General features: G+C 40.2%; 1 protein-coding gene across 1 annotated transcript; it reads left to right on the top strand.

The window, feature by feature from the left end:
* The first annotated feature begins 1,335 nt into the window (after window positions 1–1,335).
* On the top strand, window positions 1,336–1,887 carry LOC149088930 (dual specificity protein phosphatase 3-like). Its single transcript, XM_089252474.1, has one exon. The coding sequence runs from the start codon at window positions 1,336–1,338 to the stop codon at window positions 1,885–1,887; it is 552 nt and encodes a 183-aa protein (XP_089108600.1).
* The last annotated feature ends 20,212 nt before the right edge of the window (window positions 1,888–22,099 follow it).

Raw genomic sequence — 22,099 nt, 5'->3', positions numbered from 1 at the left:
AAATGTAAGGGTGGGATGATGATGATCCTTCCGCAAACGAGGGAAAGAAAAAAAAGGAGAAACGGACCAATCACCGCAGATAGCGAAAATCAGCAGACCGAGTTGAAAACAAACAGGATTATTTGAGTCGCGCATCTCGTGGAGTGGCCTCTTTCTCTTTTTCGCCTCGCTTCTCGAATAGGCGTAGAACAAAACGATACGATTGTTTCGTCGCTAATCTCTATTACGCACTGCAGTACCTCTTGGTCGCCTCACTATTGCGACAGAGCCTGGGTGTCTCGCGGTTTCTCCAGTTTTTCCAGCAGCAATCCCTAGATATCTCGTCAAACCTGATCTGCTTTATCTCGGTCACCCCGAAATACTTGGATTCTTAACTTTCACTTTCACTGCGGGCGACTCCGGTCTCGTGTTCCAGCCGACGGTTGACGCCAGCGTGGCTTCACGTTCAATGCATTTTCTTGTGGGACTCTAAAATGCTTAGAGCCTTGATTTTACATTCTGCACTGAAAGTGTACTTGGTTCCCAACCTCGAGGCGCAAATGTGGGCCAATCTCCCGATTAAAAAGTCTCGCCACAGAGAGTATAACGATACAATTGTTCAGTCATTACACTTCACTCATAGTTAGAGACACTGATGGCAGATGACGGTATTACACATAACGAGCACTACACAAAAACAAACTTCACGTCAGGTTCACAACACGTACATGCACATTACGCATGATTTACGAAAGCATTCAAGGTTCATGTAGCAACAATGAGAAACAACCCTTTGCGACGTAAATCTATGGGGCATATTGAGTTTGCATAAATTTGATTCTGTGCCTATGCCTATGCTTAAAATTCAATTTTTTTCCCTTGAAGTTTACTTTTTATGGAACCTTCACCTCATATATTCTAGAATATACATGATTTCTGATCGTTGATAAAATTATTAACGAAACCTATCAGTTATTTTTAATATTTATAAAGAATATATAAGTGTGTGCCTAAACTTTTGTGGCGCAGTGTACACTACGTAAGTACCCAACCACATGTTCTAGCTCAAGCGAGTTGATCTGCGCTATAACAAACCTTTCCAATAAAGAAAGGGGCTATATTAGCCTCGAAACAGCTTTTTGGTGTCGCTATTTTCTTAATTTGAGGTATAATCATTGGTGTTTTAAATTTTATAGAAAAGTACACTACGTTTGTGCTGTAAATGCTTAGCATTTGAAAATTTTCGACTAAAATTCGATTAATCGATTACATTTTTTTTTATTAACCAGTTCAGAATTTTAATCGAGATATTCTTAGCGCTATTATTTATATCTCATTTGACAGTATGTACGAGACATGTCAAATTCTAAAGCTGCCACAAGTACCCAACGCCATTTTACCGTGAGCGAACTCGACAGGAGACTCCGTCATTCCGTGTACCGACCTGCGAGGTCCGTGGACGAGATCTATCCCGACCTTTTCTTAGGAGACGCCGAGATAGCCGACAACCTGTCCGGGCTGAGAAAAATCGGCATAAACAACGTGGTGAACGCGGCTTACGGAAGTTACGTGACGAAGTTCGGCCGAGCGACTTACGAGAAGCACGGCATCAACTTCCTCGGCCTACAGATCGAGAATAGCAACCACTGCCCGATCTTTCAATGGTTCAAGATCGCGTCCGATTTCATCGACAGGGCCCTCAGGAATGACGGGCGAGTGCTGGTCCACTGCAAAATGGGCAGGGGTAGATCAGCCACGATCGTCGCCGCTTACCTCATGATCAAGAAGCGGTACAGCGTTGCCCAGGCTCTTGATCTCATTCAGTCTCGCAGGATGATAAGACCCAGTCCTGAATTCCTTCAGCATTTATGCGACCTAAACGACCGCTTGATGGTGGGCAACAAGTAGTGATCAATATGGAGGGCAAGCAGACACGAATTTCAGATCTATAAATCTGCCGACGAATAATAACAATCTCCAACCCAGAATCTTCAATAAAGGAGAATGCTTAATTCGTCATTAGTCTCCATTGGTCGCAGTTTATTGTAATTTTATTGCTATATACACAGGGCGATTCTAAACGGGATTCGGAAATTTTGCTCCTGGCACGTTTCGTCCGCGGTATATTTCAACCTCGGAAATTTCACCTTTCCTGACCGTATAAGTGACGAAATGAGTGTGTGAATGACCGTATTAGTGACCAAGTAAGTGACCATAGGAATGATCAAATGAGTGACCGTAAGCTCACGAATCTGGGCACTCATACGGTTACTAACTTGATCACTAATGCGTTACTAATTTGATCACTACTACGGTCACTCACTTCACAACCCATATGGTCACTAACCACTCACGTGTTCACTCATACGGTCACTCACATCGTAACTCATACGGTCACTCACATCGTAACTCATATGGTCACTCACATCGTAACTCATATGGTCACTAACCACTCACGTGTTCACTCATACGGTCATTCACCCAATAAACTTGGCCAATCATATATCCACTAACTTCGTCTCTCACACACGGTCAGGGCAGGTGAAATGTCCGGGGAGAAATGTAACAGGGACGAAACGTGCCAGGGGTGAAATGGCAGGAACGAAACGTCGGGGGAAATTTCGTAAACTATACGATACCTAAACGAGCATTTTTGGTCACAGAATGTGCGTGTAGTCGAATCGCAATAGCAAACACGGTAGAGGATGGTTTTTACGGAGGCACAACAGCATTTCACCCAAAGAAAAAATATTTTTTCGACGTATATATTTTTGATGCTTTATGTGCTATCAATCACTCAAGGATGTTGGAGGTTGAAATGTGGTAGCCCCCCCCCCCCCTCCTGGCGCAACCTGTGTAACGCAAAATTTACCACAAAGCATTATATCGCTTTCCGTTGTTTGGCGCAGCATAATCTTGATGGTCCTCACACGAATAAAAACCAAACTCTCCAATCCAATCCGAAGGTGTAATATTTGTACCAATGAAAACTAAACTTTTTTTTAAACCAAAGTTTGGTTTTTATTCGTGCGTGGACCACCAAGGTCATGCTGAGCCAACCAATGACAAGCCAGGCGAAAGCTCCAGAGAACTGTGTTGGGAGGAGATCTATAGTGTGTAGGTTCGTTTGATTTCTCTGTAAAATACGAGACACAGCAAATTTTTTTCCATATTATTCAACTCTTGGGAGTGGTGATCACCCGCATCGCCCCTCTCCTTTCCGGATCTTCGCCGTGACAAGCGGTACAATGACTTGTGGTAAATTTTGCGTTATCCAGGTAGCACCACGGGGAAGCCTACCACATTACAATCTCCTTCACCCTCGAGTAGTTCATACAGGGCCGGACATAGACTGGTGCGAAGGACGAGGACGCACCGGGTCGCAAAACGGGATAAAAATAGCTTAAAACTTTGTCCCTAAAATCCAGACATCGAACTCTATGGCCTAGAGTTTTTACAGAACCCCCTCCACACAAGGCCGAGGGAAGAATGCACTTCGATCTAGAGTCCCGGGTGTCGAATCAATGGGGGCGCTAAATTCGTCTTTTCAAATCATTCAAAATTACACAATGCGTAATGCATGCTTGCTCGGCTGAATTAGTATCTATGAGGTCCTGGGCAGATAATCGGATCTCTAGCCCGGATAGCTCTCAACTTATGTGTTTTAAATGCACTTGTGCTTTTATTTTTTTCGTTGGGCAACGGACTACTGTCCAAATTTATTGTCGAATGTTTTTTTTTTTCGTGTGACATAGTAATTCGATATTCATTCTCGGGTGCTAATGTAAATCTGGCATGCATCGCGGTGTTCGTGGAGAAGCTGGGAAATGAAAAACCCCGTTTTAGAAGGCCGCAAAGCTACTTTTTGCACTGGGAAGCAAAATACTTAAGCCCGTCCCTGGGTTGATAGCACATAACGCATCACAAATACGTCGGAAAAATATGATTTTTTCATTTTTTGGTGAAGTGCTGTTTGATCCATTCTCCAAAAACACTCTCGACCGTTTTTGCTATTGCGATTCGACCACACATTCTATGACGGAAAATTCTTGTTTAGGTGTCTTTTATCGCCTCTTAAAGATTGTCCAATGACTTTAGAATCACCCTGTGCCAGGGTTGGCAGGTTTTTGAAACATGACAGTTTTTGACGGTTTGAACCGTGGTTCAAACTGTCACGTCAAAAACCCTTCCGTCAAAAACTATCAAAAACCTTTGTCAAAAACAATCAAATACCTCAAATACTGCTTTTCAATATAAAAATTCCCATTGGAAATACACACGTTAATTGCATGTAACGTTTAAAGTGACTATGTTATGCAAAGAATAAATATTTAATATGATTGTAAAATAATTTCCTACTCCCTACAGAATTATTTTGGACAATATATGTTTTTTTATAAATTATACAATTTGAATAAAGCATAGTATAAACACTGAAGGGAAAACTATGGAATGATTTGACATTCTCTGATTCAAGATGATTCTTGTGATTCTTGACCTTCCAAAATTTCTTCAACTGCTTATACATGTGTGCTTTGATATAATATAAACCATCTGCTGTACTCTTTTTACAACAGATAAGTGATTAAAAAAGTTTATTACATCATATATGTAATGGTGATTTCTGTTATTATTAAATTATCTAGAGAATCACTGATACTTTAAAACATCCATTCATTGAAACTTAAAACGATACTCTTATTGTGCATAAAATTGAAATATATCTAGCGATCAAAATACTAAATTGTAGGACTAAAACGTCATTTAATGTGGCAATGATACTAGCTTGTATATGATGCTTAAGAAAATCCTGTAACTTATCCTTAATCAAACTCATTCTTACTTTTGCATTATGATATGGTATATTTACTAGCATTTATAATGCAATGGTGTTCCAATTGAAGTTGCATTTAAAAGTGCAAAACAAATGCTTTGGGTCCTGTCGGTTCTGCTTTGGTTGAAAATAATCTTTAAAACTCTGTGAATTTATACATCTTGAGCTCAGAAATTTTTAGGTGAAAATAAATGATTTTAATTAGTGCATTAACAGATACTGTGTGAGAATTTTTATACGGAATAAAATTTTGGACTGATCGGAAAATTTAAAATATCAAAATAGATATTTTATGCTCAGTAATTATATATACTTCCGAATGTAGAACACTTTAATCTACATAAAAGTAAGTGTTTTGTTATTTAACATATCTATCAGGTTAAGAAAAACTATTTGACATCATTCACAGTAAGTTTTTGTCAGTTTTAATACCAACTCTGATGACCTATTATGCATATTACAAATACAAATACAACGCCACAACAGGCAAAATGCCCAACGAGGTGGCTGAGAAAAGATGCACATAACAAATATGGATGTCATATATTTCAAAAATATAGCAACCCAATTAAAAATGCAATTAACACAAATTATAAACAATATATACACATGATGAAATATTATACAATGCCCATAAAGAATACTTATGGTTGTCTTATACTAAGCATGGATAGCTTCTCGATTTACCCCAACATGTTTATCGTACTTCTTTTTAAACGTGTCAATTGTGTTACAATTTACTACCTCCGGAGGTAAGCTATTCCATTTATTAACAACCCTAATAGAGAAAAATTCCCTGCGACACCATAGCCTTGCATTGTCCCTCACCAATCAATACTGGTGTCCCCTTGTAAAAGCAGTCGATTGGCGGTGTACTAAAAGTTCATGGTCCATCTTATCCATCCCATTGAAAATTTCGAACACTTAAATCATATCTCCTCGACACCTGCGTTCATCCAATGTAAACATAAAAGAATTAAGTATTTTCAATAAGCAGCTCTCTCTCTCTCTATTCCGCTTAGCAAAACGAACACAGGTAACGAGTAGCTTAGATGAGTAAACCATAAAATTATATTTTATATGCGCTAGACTCTTTATGTTGAAAAATTCAAAATTGCAAATTGTAATTAATATTTTGTTTTAATTATTGTAATAAATTAATGTTTAAAAATAAAACATTGTAATATGCAAAAAGGTAAGTTCTTCATTATGTCAGTTTCATCATGTTTGACAGTTCAAACCAGTTCTTGACGTCACGAGTAGTGAGTGAGTAGAGAGTGCAAGCCTCCTGTGCTTGTACTCTCTCTAGGTCACTCTTTTCGTCCCTTATTAACCTGGTTCTTTGCTTTCTAAGTCACACTTTCGGTTATGCCCATTGCTTGTGCATATTCTTTTGGTTGTTTACTGACCTGTTAACTCTATATATATATCACTCTTTTTGACGTTCACGTGCTTGCACACTCTCTAGATCAAACCTTTTGTCGCTTACTGGCATATTTCCTCGTTTTACAAGTCACTCCCAAGCTTGCACACTCTCATAGGTAACTCTTTTCGTCACTTACTGATTTGATTTCTTGTTCTCTAAGTCACTTTTTCGGTCATTGCCATACTCGCGCACCCTCTAGATTATTCTTTTGGTCATTCCCAAGCTCGCATAATGTTTTGGTCGCTCACGTGCTCGCACACGTTTTTGGTTGCTCGCTGACCTGATTTCTGCTCTTATGTCGCTCTTCATTCATTCCAATGCTTGCAGACTCTATAGATCACTCTTTTCATTTCTCTCAGGCATGTTTCGTCGCTCTATAAGTCACTCCCAAGTTTTCACACTTTTTTGGTTGATCACTGACCTAGTCCCTTGATTTTTTGGTAGAAGCGGATTTATGGTTTTGCCGCCCTTTCCCCGTTCTAAACCAATTTTCTCGACCACTAATTCCTCAAATTTGCCACCCAATCCGAAATTTCCAACCTGCATTACAGCCCGCTTAGCCCATCTGTAAATACATAAATATCAATTAACATTCTATAAACTTCTCAATCTACCGAGCTATTTTAGAGTTTTTCATATAAGTGGCGGGTTCGTTGTAGTAAGCAGGAAATAAAAATGAAATCTGAGTCGAAACATGCGCTTTATTGATGTTTTACATGCGAAAACGGGTATTGCGAACATCGCAATGTAAGGGTCTTGATCGAACTGAATACATACTTTCTCTTCATGGGATTCAATTTCATTTACTGATAGGATTCAGAGTCAGAAGTACTCTGTGGCTTTTGAATTCTTTGGATTTTCGGAATTGTTCATCCGTTCCATGTAAAAAGTCCAAGAAACCTATGGTGCCATACATCTCGTTGAATCTGTAAATAAATATGCATGGGTGATTCACAGCATTAATCTATGAGGTGATTTCGATTATCACCCGCAAAGTATTAAAAAGGAAGAATGTGATATATCGTGCCTTACTTTTTATGGTGGTAATCGTGGGCCTCGGGTGAAACCAGTAAAGGCAAGTGGTAACCGGAATGTACGATGACGCCGTAAGCCGTCGTGGTAGCCATCCACAGCCAGAAGGTCAAGGCATTCGATCCTGCTATCGCTGGTCCCAGAAACGACGGCAACACGTTCGACAGCACGTGTTCGACTGGATGGCAGTAGATTGCGCTGATGCCTATGGAAGAGATATATTCGTGGTGCCTCTTGTGGAATCTTCTGTACATGGTGGGACGGTGGAGAAGCCTGTTGCGCGATTTAGACAAAATTCTGTATTTGTTGCAGTAAATGTGATAAATTCGGTTATTATGCACTATCGCCGAGCAATTTGGCAAGTTTGATAAATTTTTCTGAATTTATCACTTTCACCGGCGATTACGCTTAGTACCCAAGCGTCTTTGGTAAATTTTTCTAAATTAGTAAACTTTACCGGCGATTATGCATAGTACCCAAGCGTCGTTGGTAAATTCAATAAATTTCCTTAAATTAATCATTTTTATCGGCGATTATGCATAGTACTGAAATGTCGTTGATAAATTTAATAAGTACTAAAAACAGTTTTATCGGTGATTATGCATAATACCCACGCGTCGCGTCATTGATAAACACGATGAATCGTACTATATGACATAGGTTTTCTTTCTTTCTTTCAAACCGAGCACAACTCAGGTCTATCACCATCTATGAGCAATTTACTACCTCATATAGTGAGTTGTGCCGGAAGTGTAACTGTGTGTACGTACCTAACAGTCTTTTGAGTGCGCATGTAGTGTTGTGTTTGGTTTTTCAGAGCTGCCTATTCAAAAGCGAAGTGAGTGATGTGATATGATTGAATTACATTTGTACTGTTTGTAGGTCTGTTAATGATGTTAATCTATTTATCAAAAACAGACTTGATAAAAGTACGAAATGAAGGCGTTTATAAGCTTGAGTTGAGCTTTTACGAACTCGCGTTGGTAAAATCTAGGTCTTACCAATCTTTGGGCTTTTACCGTAAAATATATATGTAGGATTTTTATTTTCAGTTCTTTTTGTTGTCGGTAGATGGTGCTGCTGCACGCAAGTGAATGAGTAATATTGTAAAGATTAGTTTTGGCTTAAAAGTGAGTTTGCCGGGAGAAGTCGGCGGGAAAGGCCGCGTTTTTTCTATTGTATTGTATCTGTGTGTGATCGTTTTGTATGTTTTGTGCGCGTAATAAATGTTTAGAAAATGGAGGCTGTGTGTTTTTCTCTGTGAAGAGCCCACATATATACAGCACTTCATTTCGTAAAGTGAACTAAAAAATTGACTTTCATTCTTATTTAAAATTTAATTTAAACTTTAAATTTTCAGAAATTAAAAGAAAAAAGAATTTTTTTTTTTTTTTTGAAATGAAATATTTGTGTATATATGTATCTGAAATCTCTTGTTTCATTTCAATCGTTGTATAAATAAAAATGAAGCTGCTAATTTTTTTTTAAAGCGGTTAATTAGTTATGCTGATGTGGTTGAAAAAATTGTGGTTTTGTGAAATCGCAAAAACCACAAAATATTCCTTTGTTTAGATTTTTAGTTTTAAACATAAATCGCATTCCAGGTGGAACTTTTTCTTGCGGTTTTTACCAGGTAATCCAGTTAAAGCCTAAATTTCCGATAAGTGACTAAAAAAATAAAAATTTGATTTTTTGATGCAGGGGTGCACAAAACTTTCCAGTCCACGGACCAGATATGAGGTATTTCTACCACTCGCGGGACAGAAACTTGTATGTAAAGGGTGACCATATGACCTGTATTTTACGGAATACTCCTGTAACTTTTTGCCGTTCCAACAGGCCTATTTGAATTTTTGAAAAATACAACTAAAATCAAATCAAAATCTTTCTTTGTGCATGGACCTATGACAACACAAATATAGTGGCAATTACGATAGAGCTGTGGTTATTAAAAACATAGGATTACGAAGCATAAATTGGTAAAAACAAGATACATGTAAATAAGTAAGAACACAAAATAAAAATTAGTAAGCATAACAACTATTTACAAATGGCAAGGAAAAAACAGATACTATTATAATTAATTACGGGGCCATTAAGGTAGGTTACAATATCGTCGGTCGACAAAATGCCCTCTATGTGTTACAAGTATCGCTAGCAAACTATGCGACAAGATCTCAATTTTGCAACCCTATGTTGCAAAATGTGCAATTTGAATCTACATTTGCATAGATCTTATTTTTTATTAAAAGAGATGATATGGAAGCCAAAGCGCAGTTGGATTATCAATCGTTTTATACGAATTCGTGTTGAGGAGAGGAGATACGGCTCGATTTCAAAATTTGTTTAAATTTTTTTGCAAAGTGGGAGGAAAACCACACCATGCATTTTAGCCATATCAGACTGGCAACTGATCTTTCAGTGTTAAGATTATACGAAGGGAAAAAAAAATGTTTGAAGACAGTCGTATATATCGTGTATAAACTTCAGAAAAATGAAGCCAGTGTCATCCAAAATTCTCCACACATTGGATAACCAGTTGCATGGATTATCAGGGTCTCGAAATCCATTCAAACCTATAATTTGTTGAGGCGAAGTCTAGGCAATCTATCGTTCAACTGGATTCACAAAGAACGCTGCCCAAGCTCCGCTCTAATCATGTATCCAAGGGATTGGCCTTGGCAAATTTAGAAGCTTCCTGGCAAATAGAGTAAAAAGTCAAGTTCCTTAAATGCCTTAATTAGCGCCGGGTATTGTATGACCACGTGAGAAATTTAAGTCCATCTTTTGGCCCACTTAACTCTGTTCGTCGACGCTACGATTGGTCTCGTTCGACGGGAAATTAAATTAAGTACTCGAAAAATTCAAAATTTCAGAACTTTCAACCCATAATTTCAGTAGGAATTTAAATTTCAATGTAAATTCCAAATTTTTGCATATCCGTGTTTCGACACGCATTTTGGCCATTTTGCTTTCTCCCCCCACCCCCATCCCCTCCTTCTCTTCGCCGGGGTGAGTCATCAATTCCCGCGCGGTTTCATCGAGTTAGCATGACGTGACGATCTCGTGATCCCTCCGCGTTCAATCGGAAGTCCGAAAAATTCAAGATCTGGAGAAAAGTTGAGAAAAAACGACGCTGTTTTTTGCTCGGAGAGATGATGCAGTTCGGTCACGCTCTCCTCTGTCTCCGTGGGCCTCTCGCCACCCACTCCCTCCCCCCTGAACTCTCATTGTCTATCAAGGAAAGGGGGTTTCGTTTCCTGAGACTCCCCGAATGAAAGATCCTCAGGATCATCCATGGTACCCTCCTCCTTGATATCTTAACAGTATCACTCTGGTCAGCCGCATCCATGGTGCCACCTCTTCGATGCCTTAACAGTATCACTCTGGTCGTCCGCTTCAGGTGCCACCTGGATGCCATAGCTGTCGTCCTCCGGTCGGCCACTTCCACGGGGCTACCTCTTCGCGACTAGAACTGTCTCCCTCTGGTCGTCCTCCTCTATGGTGCAACCAACTCTTCGATGTACCAGCTGTCTTCATCTGGTTAACTACGGCCAGGGTGCCGCTCATCCTCGGGGCCACCTCCTCGCGGCTAGAACGGTCTTCCTCTGGTGGACCGTTTCCAGGATGAATTCTACCTCATTGCTGGCCGCCTCTGATCGGCCACTTCATTCTCTGATGCTAGGTGATCCTTAGCGGGGTCGTCTCCGATTTAGCCGACATCACTTCCTGGTTGCTAAGTGAACCCTGTTGGATTCCGACGGTCACTCAGATCTATCGCCTTCGATCATGCTCTTCTCCTTGACTCGTAAGTTAATTCACTCTTTTCCGATTTGCCTAGTGTAAATTAACTCTAATCCTCTATTTAAACCTATGTTTCGCCCAAGTAATTCCATTTCCCTACCCATCCCGACAGCTACACTTTCATGCTCGATGCTAAGTAACTGAATGACGTATTAAATTTTTGTCTTTATAATTCCATAGGGGTCCCTAAGGTTTCATACCAATTTTTATTTTTCGCTCATTGTGCATTAAAGTTTCATGGTATTACTTAAATTTCACATATTACTTGGATTCTTGATGTCAAGTGTTGGTTGAGATTGTGCCTTTTTATTGTAAGATTTTCAGATATCGCGGACCTGGGTACTTTGAATGATACCCCTTCCCTCTCATCACGGCTAATCCCCTAAATCCTAATAAAAATGGAAATAGTGGTAATCTAAATATCTTGTTAACTATTATAGTGATAGCATACGGTAAAATGCGTAAATGTGGTACAATGTTCATCGAAGGAAAATTCATCGACAGGCACGTCACTGAAAGAAAATTCATTTAGAAGGCATTCAAGGAAAATTCACTGAAAGGACACTTGCTCGCTTGATCTCAAGCTCAAGATTACACGGGGGTGACAAACTATCGATGAATTTTGTGTCGATGCATTGTTTTTTCCCGGTGAATTGTTGTCCTTGAATTTTCCGTAAATAGCTGCAAGGCCTGTTCCCCCATAGGGGGAAATTGGGTTGTTGGTATCTCTTCTTCACTGAATGGCAAAAAAAAAAATATTGAATCCATATTCAGCTATTTCCTTTTTTTCCTACACGTGAACAAAGATTTCAGTTTTGTAGATACTTCGCTCAAATTGCCAAAAATCTGTTAATAAACAGATTAAATGCAAATATTACGGTTATTAACCGATGTAATAATCGAGAGAGAGAGGGATAAGTAGATTCACTGAATAGGTTTTTAAGAAAACGCTTCCTATCCCACACATAACGAAATTTCTGAACACAATAAAACTGTTTATAAAAATATGTTACTCCCATCTTTTACGAAGATAACATCTTAAAACATTTACTTGGATAATATGAAAGTCGTAGCTTGTCCGGCATGCTACATTGACTCAGTTTGAGAAGAAACAGATTTTATCAGGTAACAAAACTTGGCTTGGCGTTTATAAGTTAATAAACTTTAGAGTTACACCTAGAGCGTGCGCTGATCCGGGGGGGGGGGGGAATCGCCTCTCCTAAGCGACAAAACATTTGGGGAGAACTGATCTGTCCTGTAAAATACGGGACCTAATAGTAACTGCCTTCACTACATTCCCGGCTGAAGATGTCTGCATCGGCTTCATTCATAGCTGATGATGTGAGCCTCCACTCAATTTTAAGCGAATATATATGCCTGTCTGCCTCTGCTCCATTCGAAGCTGAAAATGTCCACCTTTACTCCATTGGAAGCTAAACATGTCTGCCTTCGCTCCATTCGCAGATGATGTCTGTCTCGGCTACATTCGCAGCTGGGGATGTCCACCTAAGCTGGAGATATCTGCCTCCGCTTCATTCTAGACTGGAGATGTCCAACTGGATACTCCATTCACCGCTGAAGACGTCCGCCTCCGCTTCATTTTTAGCTGGAGATATCGCCTCTGTTTTATTTGTCTCTGATGCCGTCTGTTTCGGCTGCATTTGGAGCAGGAAATATTTGCCTCGGCTTAAGTAGCAGCTGATGGTGTCTGTCTCTGCTCCATTCGGTGCTGAAAACTTCTACCTTCACTCCATTGGAAGCTAAAGATGTCTGCCTCCGCTCCATTCGCAGATGGAGATGTTTGCCACGGCTTTATTCGAAGCTGGAAATATCTGTCTCTACCCCATTCACTGTGTTGAAGACGTCCGACTCCATTTCATTTGCAGCTGGAGATATCGCCTCGGCTTTATTTGCCGCTGATGGTGTCTGTCTCGGTTCAAGGGGCGATGAAGGCAATCGCCCCTTCTAAAAATGCGAGACAAATTTATCTGTCCTGTAAAATACAGTGGCGATTCAGCGAACCTAAACAATAAATTGTCCCTCCCAACAAATCGCCCTAGATCCGTGCCTGACCTAGAGAAGACACTAAATTATTTCTTCATAGGGCAAAAACAGAACTGGCTACTTAATGCAAAACTGAATTTACACATTGTGTACGTTTCAGTAATACTCACCGATGAGAATAGTACAATAAGACCTCCTGGACATTGATAAAAATTATAAAGTCTTTCGACATGGTTCTCAGGCAAAACGTCATTTGGTGATCGTACCCTATCCAGGTTTTCAAACAGAAACATAGATATATGACAGGAGTTGCCACAAAGAGTTGATTGAAAATGACTTGCCTTGCCACTTGGAAGACACCAGCCAAGGAAACCTAAAAATATGGATTTAAAATACAAAATCCATGTAGAGTTGAAATGTGACCACGGGAAGATGGCCTCTGTCCTTTTATGGCATTCATGACGAAAATAGAGGGTTCATTCTTCAGCAGGGAGAAATGGGGGGGGGGGAATAAACATCCTCCAAGGGTTGCTGCAAGGATTCTTTATTTTTCCCTCCTAATTCTCCCTACTGAAGAATAAATCCTCTCTTTTCGTGATGAAGGCCATACAAGGTCAAAGACCATCTTTCCATGGGTCACACTATAATTCTACATGTTATAACCTTGTGTCGAGAATTACAATCATACAGGCTTTATATAAAATTGTTTAAACCAGTGTTCTCCAACCACTGGTCCGTGAGATTTTCCTGCCGGTCAGCGAAACATTTTGCCTTATTCGTGTGACCGCTATATACAGGGTGTAACTTGACTGACGGTCAGATTTGTAAAAGGTGATAGATCTCGCTAAAACTGGGGTCAGAAAGCAATCGGCGAGCCGCGAGAGGGCGCTTTGTCTGAGGTGGGTGAAACGTCGCTTTCCGTAGAACCCTTCATCTTCAGCTGCTATCCGTCACCGATGTTAGCCTGCATTGTTGCTGGTGGTTGCTGATTTGAGCATTTGTTGTAAAGTTTCTAAGATTCTTTATTAATTTTAAATTAAATTTCTAAGATATAAAGATTCTTTGTCCTTCATTATTCGTCTTTATTGTGTTCTATATTTTCACCACGAAGGCGCCTCTCACGGCTCGCCACTCGCTTTCCGACCCCAAATTGTATGATGAAAGTTTGTTTTGGCGAGTTATATCACCTCTTACAGTTTATCCTGTTGGTGAGTGATGGAGTTGAGAAAAATCATGGTTATGCAGTTAAAATAAAATATTTATTACTGTATAAATTTAAAAACTTAACAATTTTAGTACGGTTGTTATTGCGTGTTCATTCCGCGGTGACTGCCAGCGGAAGTGCGTTTCTCGCCAAGCGAGATCAAATCTTACCAAACATAGGTGGCTTGGCGGGATATACAACAGAGTATCCCCCAGCGACTTAGTCGCGATTAAGGGAAACATGAAGTATATAGAAACAATATATGTGATACGGCGCAAATTATGCATGAGATATGCGGTACAAACAAAAACTGAGCATAATGATATTCGTAGCATTTGAGAATGAATTTGCAAATCAACACTAAGTGCAAAATACGTGAATTAGAAGAGAAAAAAAATATATATATACGAATGCAGGTATGAGCAGCGAATGCAAAAATATGTGTTCTGAATGCAAAACAAAAATCACACATACATCACACATATATACCGAATGCGAAAAATAGGTATAATGAATGATTTGAAAAATTGAAAGCATACAAAACATATAAACATATTCACTAAATCTTAGTAGTAGTACGTCTTTCAGGAAAATGCACTTTTCTTTCTGATCTTGTCACGGTGTTTTTGGATTTTACAATATTGGTGTCCGTTGTTTTGGGAACAACCATTGAGGGACTAGGTAGAGTCGGTGGTCGAATATTCTCGTCAATTACGTAACCAGGTTTCACTCTGTCGATCGACACTGTCACAAGTTTATCGCGTACCTTGATAACAAACTTCTTGTTGTCGCGTTCTATTACCTCATACGGTCCTGAGTAGGGAGGCGTTACAGAGGGACGGATGTTGTCCACGCAAAGAAAGACGTGTGAACAAGACGATAAATCTTTGTGAATGTACACACTTCTTGTTCTGCGACCAGAGGAAGGGAGAGGATCGCTTACACATAATCTCACGCAAACGCGAAACGTAGTTTGAGTCAGCTGTTTCCCTATATGCCTCGGGAAAAAGTACGTCAGTTTTAAAACGAAGTGTTGTACCGTAAACAAGCTCGGCGCTGGTAGCTTGAATGTCGTTTTTGTACGTTACTCGCAATCCCAGCAGAACTATTGGTAATGATTCTATCCATCGAGTGTTGTTGTGTTTCGAGGGCACTTTTCAGAGTACGATGAAATCTTTCGATCATACCATTGGATTGAGGACGGTATGCAGTTGTATGTATTCTGTAAGTGCCGAAAATTGCGTTCAACTCACGGAAAAGAGTGGATTCAAAGTTCCGTCCTTTATCGGTTGTGATGGTAACAGGAGTTCCGAATCTCGACACCCATCTATGAATGAGAGCTTCAGCTGTAGTTTCAGCTGTCATGTCTTGCATTGGTATGCATTCTGTCCATCTGGTAAAGCGATCGATGATGGTCATACAGTATTGGTACCCTTCGGATGGTGGCAGAGGTCCAATGAATTCGATATGGATGTGGGCAAAGCGAGTGTCGGGCATAGCGAATGTTCTCAGAGGAGATTTCGTATGGCGGAAAATTTTGCATTTTTGACATTTGACGGCTTCTTTTATAGATGTTTTCATGCCAGGCCAAACAAATCTTGAGGAAATAAGTTGCGTAGTTGCCAAGGCTCCTAGATGTGACAAGTCGCGTAGGTGATGGAATACTGCTGCTCGAAGACATTGCGGCACAAATGGTCGAGGGCTGGTTTTCGACACATCGCAATATAAATGAACATTCTCGATAGGAAAATATTGTTTTACGATTTGCAAAGATGAATCGGTTGATGCCAAAATATTTTGCAATTCCTCGTCTTGGGTTTGAGCGTCAGAGAGTTCCTTGTAATTCAATGGTGGTAGTTTAGATAGAGCGTCGATCTCGATCCTCGAGAGAGCATCTGCGACAATGTTGTCTTTTCTCTGGATATGCTGAATGTCCGTAAAGGATTGCGAGATGAAGTCCAAATGCCTGAGCTGTCTAGGAGAACATTTATCAGGTTTATGCTGAAATGAAAAAATGAGAGGATTTTGATCAGTGTATATGGTGAACTCTCGTCCTTCAAACATGTGCCTGAATCGACGGACACATGTGTAGATGGCTAACAACTCTCGGTCGTAGGTTGACCACTTTTTCTGACTTGTTGTCAGCTTCATCGACAAAAATGCAATGGGATTCCATCGATTGTCATGATATTGCATGAGAGATCCAAAGATGACGACGTCAGACGCGTCAGTCCACAAACTGATTGGGGCATCTGGATGGTGAAGGAGAGTTGCTTCAGCCAATGCTGTTTTCACTTTGTCGAATGCATCTTGGCATGTCTCATCCCACTGAAGAAGTTCTTTTTTTGCAGTTTTCGTTGGGGCTTTTTGTCGGCCTTCTAACAATTTCACTAACGGTGCCAAGATATGAGAAGCCTAGGGAACGAAGCGACGGTAGAAGCTGAAAAGTCCCAAGAATTTTCTAAGTTGTGTGAGAGTGGATGGCGCAGGATATTTTGCGGTGGCTTCGACTCGATCTGGAAGAGGCTGGGTGCCATCCACGGCAAAACTTCTACTCCAAGAAAGTCAACTGTGGAAAGTCCAAACACACAATTGGAGGGCTTCAGCGAGAGACCATAGTCGTTGAGTCACCGAAAAAGTGCTCTCAGATGATGAAGGTGCTCCTCAGGTGATGACGATGCAATGAGAATATCATCAACAAAAGCATACATGAATTGAAGATCTCGTATATCTAACTTCATCGATAAAACGTTGGAAAGTGGATGCCGCATTGCACAGAACAAAAGACATTCGTCTGTACTCGAAAAAACCAAAGGGTGTTGTGATGGCCGTTTTGTGTATGTGGTCGGGAAAAATTGGAATCTGGTGATATACGGACACTAAATCTACATGAGAAAAGATATTTTTCCCGTGAAGTTCCGCAGTGAAGTGATATTTGGGACGCTGTACTTGTCCTTGATGGTACGAACATTTAGGGCTCTGTAGTCTCCTACTGGTCGCCAATCCGTAAAGAATTTTTCTTCGGGACGATGTGTAGTGGAGATGAGAAACTTCTCTTGGAAGGTTAAATATGACCGAGATTGAGCATTTCTTGAAAAGCTGATTTGGCCAGTTTCATTTTAGCTGGATCCAGTCTGCCAGCTTTAGCAAAGACTGGTGCACCATAAGTTTCCATGTAATGCATGGTATTGTGCTTAATGGGCTGGTCTGGACGCGGTGGTTTCGTGATATCGGGAAATTCAAGTAGTAATTTGTAATAGATGCTATCTTCCGATACCACTTTAACAGAGTGAAGATCCGCACTATTTAAATGTCCCGAAACTTCCAATTTGGTATTTAAATCAACTAATTTTCTACTTCTAAGATCGAGTAATAAGTTGAAATAATGAAGGAAGTCGGCTCCAATAATCGCACATGACACATCACAAATAATAAACGAAAACACAAACAGTTTCCCAAGGTCTAAATTTATGGTGAGTAATTTCCGGCCATATACTCTAATTCCGGAGCCGTTTGCAGCTTTGAAATTTTGAATTGGTGCTAATTCGAAATCATTTTTGGTTGCCGGTATAAGAGAACAGTCAATACCAGTATCAACGAGAACGCGAATGTTCGTTTTACGATCGCGAACGAATAAGGGACGAGAACTTACCGGCAAGTGGCATGTCGCCGCTACCGCTGGCCGTTGTCGTTTGCCTGGTAGGAGCATGGCTTCGTACACTTCCTCGCGTTGGAACGGAACTTGCGATGATACCAACATACATCAGAAACACTCGCGGGACTTTTCCGTCGGAAACGGGACTGGTTTCGATCACGGTAATGACTCCTGGCTCGTCTCAAAATAGCAACTTCTTACCGTAGTTGTTGTATTTCCTCCATCAGCTCGGAATTCAAGGAAGCTGCACTAGCTTGAGGGATCGATGGCCTCGTAATCTCTTTGATTTCGATCGGCGTTGACTCCAGGATGCGATCCGCGACTTCAGCTGCTTTCTGTGGTGTGAGTGGCAGCTAGAATCGAAGTAAGGGTACGTCCATAGTGAACCGCTTCTCGCTACTCGCTTCATCGCGGCTGAAAAAAGATCGTGAACACTCATTGGGGCGGCCATAGTGCGCCCGCCTACCTGCTTTTACCGGCTGAAACTGCTTTTACCCGCTTTAACCGGAATGAATTGTTATTTCTTTTTCTCGCTTGACCGGCTCACCGCTTGCACTTTAAAACGGATACTTTCCTGTAAGTGTTCGTTTTATAGTGGAATAGTAAATCGACGGAGTTGATTGACTAATCGTTGATTAATTATGACATAATAAAAGCAAAATCGTTAATCATCAAGTAATTAAGGAAAATTAACAATTATAGTGAATCCTATTGTGAGAATTAATTATTGTCAATACTAATCGTTAACTAGTTATGGCATAATATAAGCGAAATCGGTTATTAATTAAGGATCATCAATGGTAATACTGAATCTAACGGAGTTTTTATGACGAATAATTATTGTTAATACTAATCGTTAACTAGATATGACACTAAAAGTGATATCGGTGATTAATCATTAATTAAGGTTAATTAACGATTATACTGAATCCAACGGAGTTTTTGTGACGGATAATTGTTGCTAATACTAATCATTAATTAGTTATGACATAATAAGCGAAATCGTTAATTAATTAAGAATCATTAATGATCATACTAAATCCAACGGAGTTTTTATGACGCCTAATTATTGTTAATACTAATCGTTAATTAGTTGACGTAATAAAAACGATATCGTTAATTAATCAAAATACCGTTGGATTTCATTTTAGCGTTAATTCGTTAATTAACTAATTAAGTTGATTAACTAATTAACGATAAAACGAAATCCAACGGATTTTGCCGTTAATTAACTAGTTATCGGCCAGTTTAGTTTTATCGTTATTAGTTGATTAGTTAATTATCGATCATGATTTAGTTTTATCATTAATATAAACTAATTGACGATAAAACTAAATCAAACGAAATTTTGTAACGATTAATTCTCGTTTTTCTAATCGAAAATTTGTTGTGGCACTAAAAGCGAAATCGCTGATTTATCATCAATTAATTAATTAACTATAATTAGCGATTACACTAAACCTATTGCAACTTTAAGGTGAGTCCTATTCATTTCATGTACATATTTTTTGTTGTCAACAAAAACACAATATATCCCCACGTGATAGCTCCATGATGCCAACTGCTCATGCAAGCAGACGCTCCCGCGAGCGGTGCACTATAACCACCACCGGCTAGAATCGCGCGAGTTCATCTCGCCTTCTACAACTGCCGCGGTTTAAGCAATAAAGCGAGAAGCGGGAAGCGGTGCACTATGGACGTACCCTAACATTCGGCGGAAGCTGCTGTAGGAAGAGTTCCAAGAGCAGAGAGTCGGCAATGTTGCGATTTTCCGCACGACGCTACATGATTCGGAGAAGTTCGGACGGTTTCCTATCACTCAGCTCGCGTGCCATTCTAGCTATTTCCGTGGCAGGTGAGAAACGCAATGGTTGTACAGTTTTCGAGTCCATTATCGGCTTCGGTGTTGCGAGTTCAAAGGTAGCTTCGCACATTTCAAACCACAAGGAGGGAGGGATCCGACTCGGTAAAAATTGGTATCCTTATCGCCGACGCTTCTGCCACGTCGAAGCAGGAAAACGATACCATGAAACCAGGAGGCGAATGAGAAACGATGAAGAAATTCTTCACATACCTAAAAGGCTACATCTCGGTCACCAATATCGTGATGGTGAGTGATGGAGGAGTTGAGAAGAATCATGGTTATGCTAGTTGAAAAATAAATTATTTACTACTATATAGTTTAAACTTAACAATTTCAGGACGGTTGTCATTGCGTGTTCATTCCGCGGTGACTGCCAGCGGAAGTGTGTTTTTCGCCAAGCGAGATCAAATCTTGCCAAACATCAGCGGCTTGGCAGGATATACAACAAGTTCTTACAATCAGTTTAGTTACACCCAGTATAAGAGTGGATCAAATGAAAATGGAACAGGAGCCACAGAAAGAGATGACATAGTTAATTTCAAACGTAATCTTTAAAGCCCCGCAAGCACTTGTCCTACTGTTTCACCAAGCGGTGAGTACCCTGCTCGTAGGGGTCCTTTGGCTGCTGAGATCGGAACCAGTTTCGAACATTGTCCATCACTTCGCTGTCCGAGAAAAACGGTGTCCCTTCAATGGTCTTTTTACTCCAGGGGACGACAGGCTTAACCGTTTGGCCTTGTTGCGGCACGCGAACGGTGCAGATGGGTACTGCATGACAACGAGCGGGCACATACTGCTGCTACATAATGCTACTGCGCTACAGAGAACACGTTAGTGAAGTTTCGGTGGACATTGTTGGAACACCCACCGTAAAGATCGGGTCTATCGCCATGTGACTTTCACATTTTTGGTCCACTCAAAAAATATTGAAGGTCGTATTTTTTTCATTCGGACAATGCTCGAAACTGAGTCCGATCTCAGCCAAAGGAGTTCTACGAGCAGGGTGACACGCACGCGTGCTTGTGTATATTTGGAGATTACATTTGAAATAAGCTGTCATTTCTTTCTGTGGGTTTTGTTCCATTTTAATTTGATCCACCCATATAATGTCAGATTTAATGAATGAAATGCAGTCTATACATTTGAGCTGGACAAATATATTGTCTGACATTCCCGAGGCATGTAAAAATTTCGACCGGGCATGTCTTTTTTTGGACCATACGCCCGACGCGGGTGTATTAAACACTTTTGTATTTTTAGTTTCTTCATCAACGATGATAAGAAAGCGTTTGGGCAAACAATATGGGAAAGATGGGATCAGATTATAAAAGTTTCATGAAACTTGGAAATGCAACTAATAAACGTAATCAGTTACATTCGAGAGAATTTAACCAATACGATTATTGGTTGTTTTTCTTAAAGTTTTGTAAAAGCTCTTTTATCAAACTTTTATAGTGTAATTCTGGCCTAAAGAATGATTAATCGATCATTGTTATAGTCGGGGGCCCTAAAATATGAAGGGACCCACGGCATTCAAACAAATACTGCACTTACCGATGAGGACATCAAACACAGAGTGCAAAGGTTTTGATAAGAGTTAACAGACCGACAAATGGGTGGAAAACGGTAAAAAAAAAAATGATAATGACCAAGATATATGAGATGAAGAAAAATATCAGATACATAGTATTAGGCCGGGATTATTTTACACTATAGAAGTTTGGGTTGTGCTAAACAAGCACAACCCAAATTTTGTAAACAAAACACGTGAACGATGATTGCTGAGTGTTGTAAAAAAAATTTCCAATAAAGGAAAAAAAAAACCGCGAATACGGGGGGCCGACTGTACACCAACTTGAAACGCAGGATATTATTACAATCTGTAAATGGTTGATGGCGCAATTTTTAAAAGACCCCTCAAAAGTATCACAATTTTATGATGGCAATGGCATACTACTTCACCGCACACCAACTCCGGTCATATATCGCCACTGAGCTATAAGTAAACTTTACTTATAGCTTAGTGTACAAGTATATCACCATACGGCAATTTCCAACCAGTGGAGTTGGGTGGGAAATGAAGGCTCCATCCATCGGTGGTCGCCCCAGGCTAGGTAGGTAAAGACCTTGCTGGTAACCTTCATAGTGGAAGACTAGCATCTTTACCACTGCGCCAATCGAGCACACAACGGCGTACTGGTCTAGTTTCATTTGATTTTTTGCACCGCCGTCCCATTGGTGGAGAATGTTTTGGAGGGTTTCATCTCCCAGAAGGTGCTGCCACTTTCCGGAAAACC

Source organism: Pholcus phalangioides, unplaced genomic scaffold, assembly GCF_987345545.1.
Source record: "Pholcus phalangioides strain wild (caught in Gottingen) unplaced genomic scaffold, Ppha-v1.0 ptg000003l_1, whole genome shotgun sequence".
NCBI classification, from domain to species: domain Eukaryota; kingdom Metazoa; phylum Arthropoda; class Arachnida; order Araneae; family Pholcidae; genus Pholcus; species Pholcus phalangioides.
This window is presented reverse-complemented; position numbering and strand designations above follow the sequence as displayed.

What these genes read in the sequence shown, in the direction of transcription:
- LOC149088930 (XM_089252474.1), top strand. Translation starts at nt 1,336, where the DNA reads ATGTCAAATTCTAAAGCTGCCACAAGTACCCAACGCCATTTTACCGTG.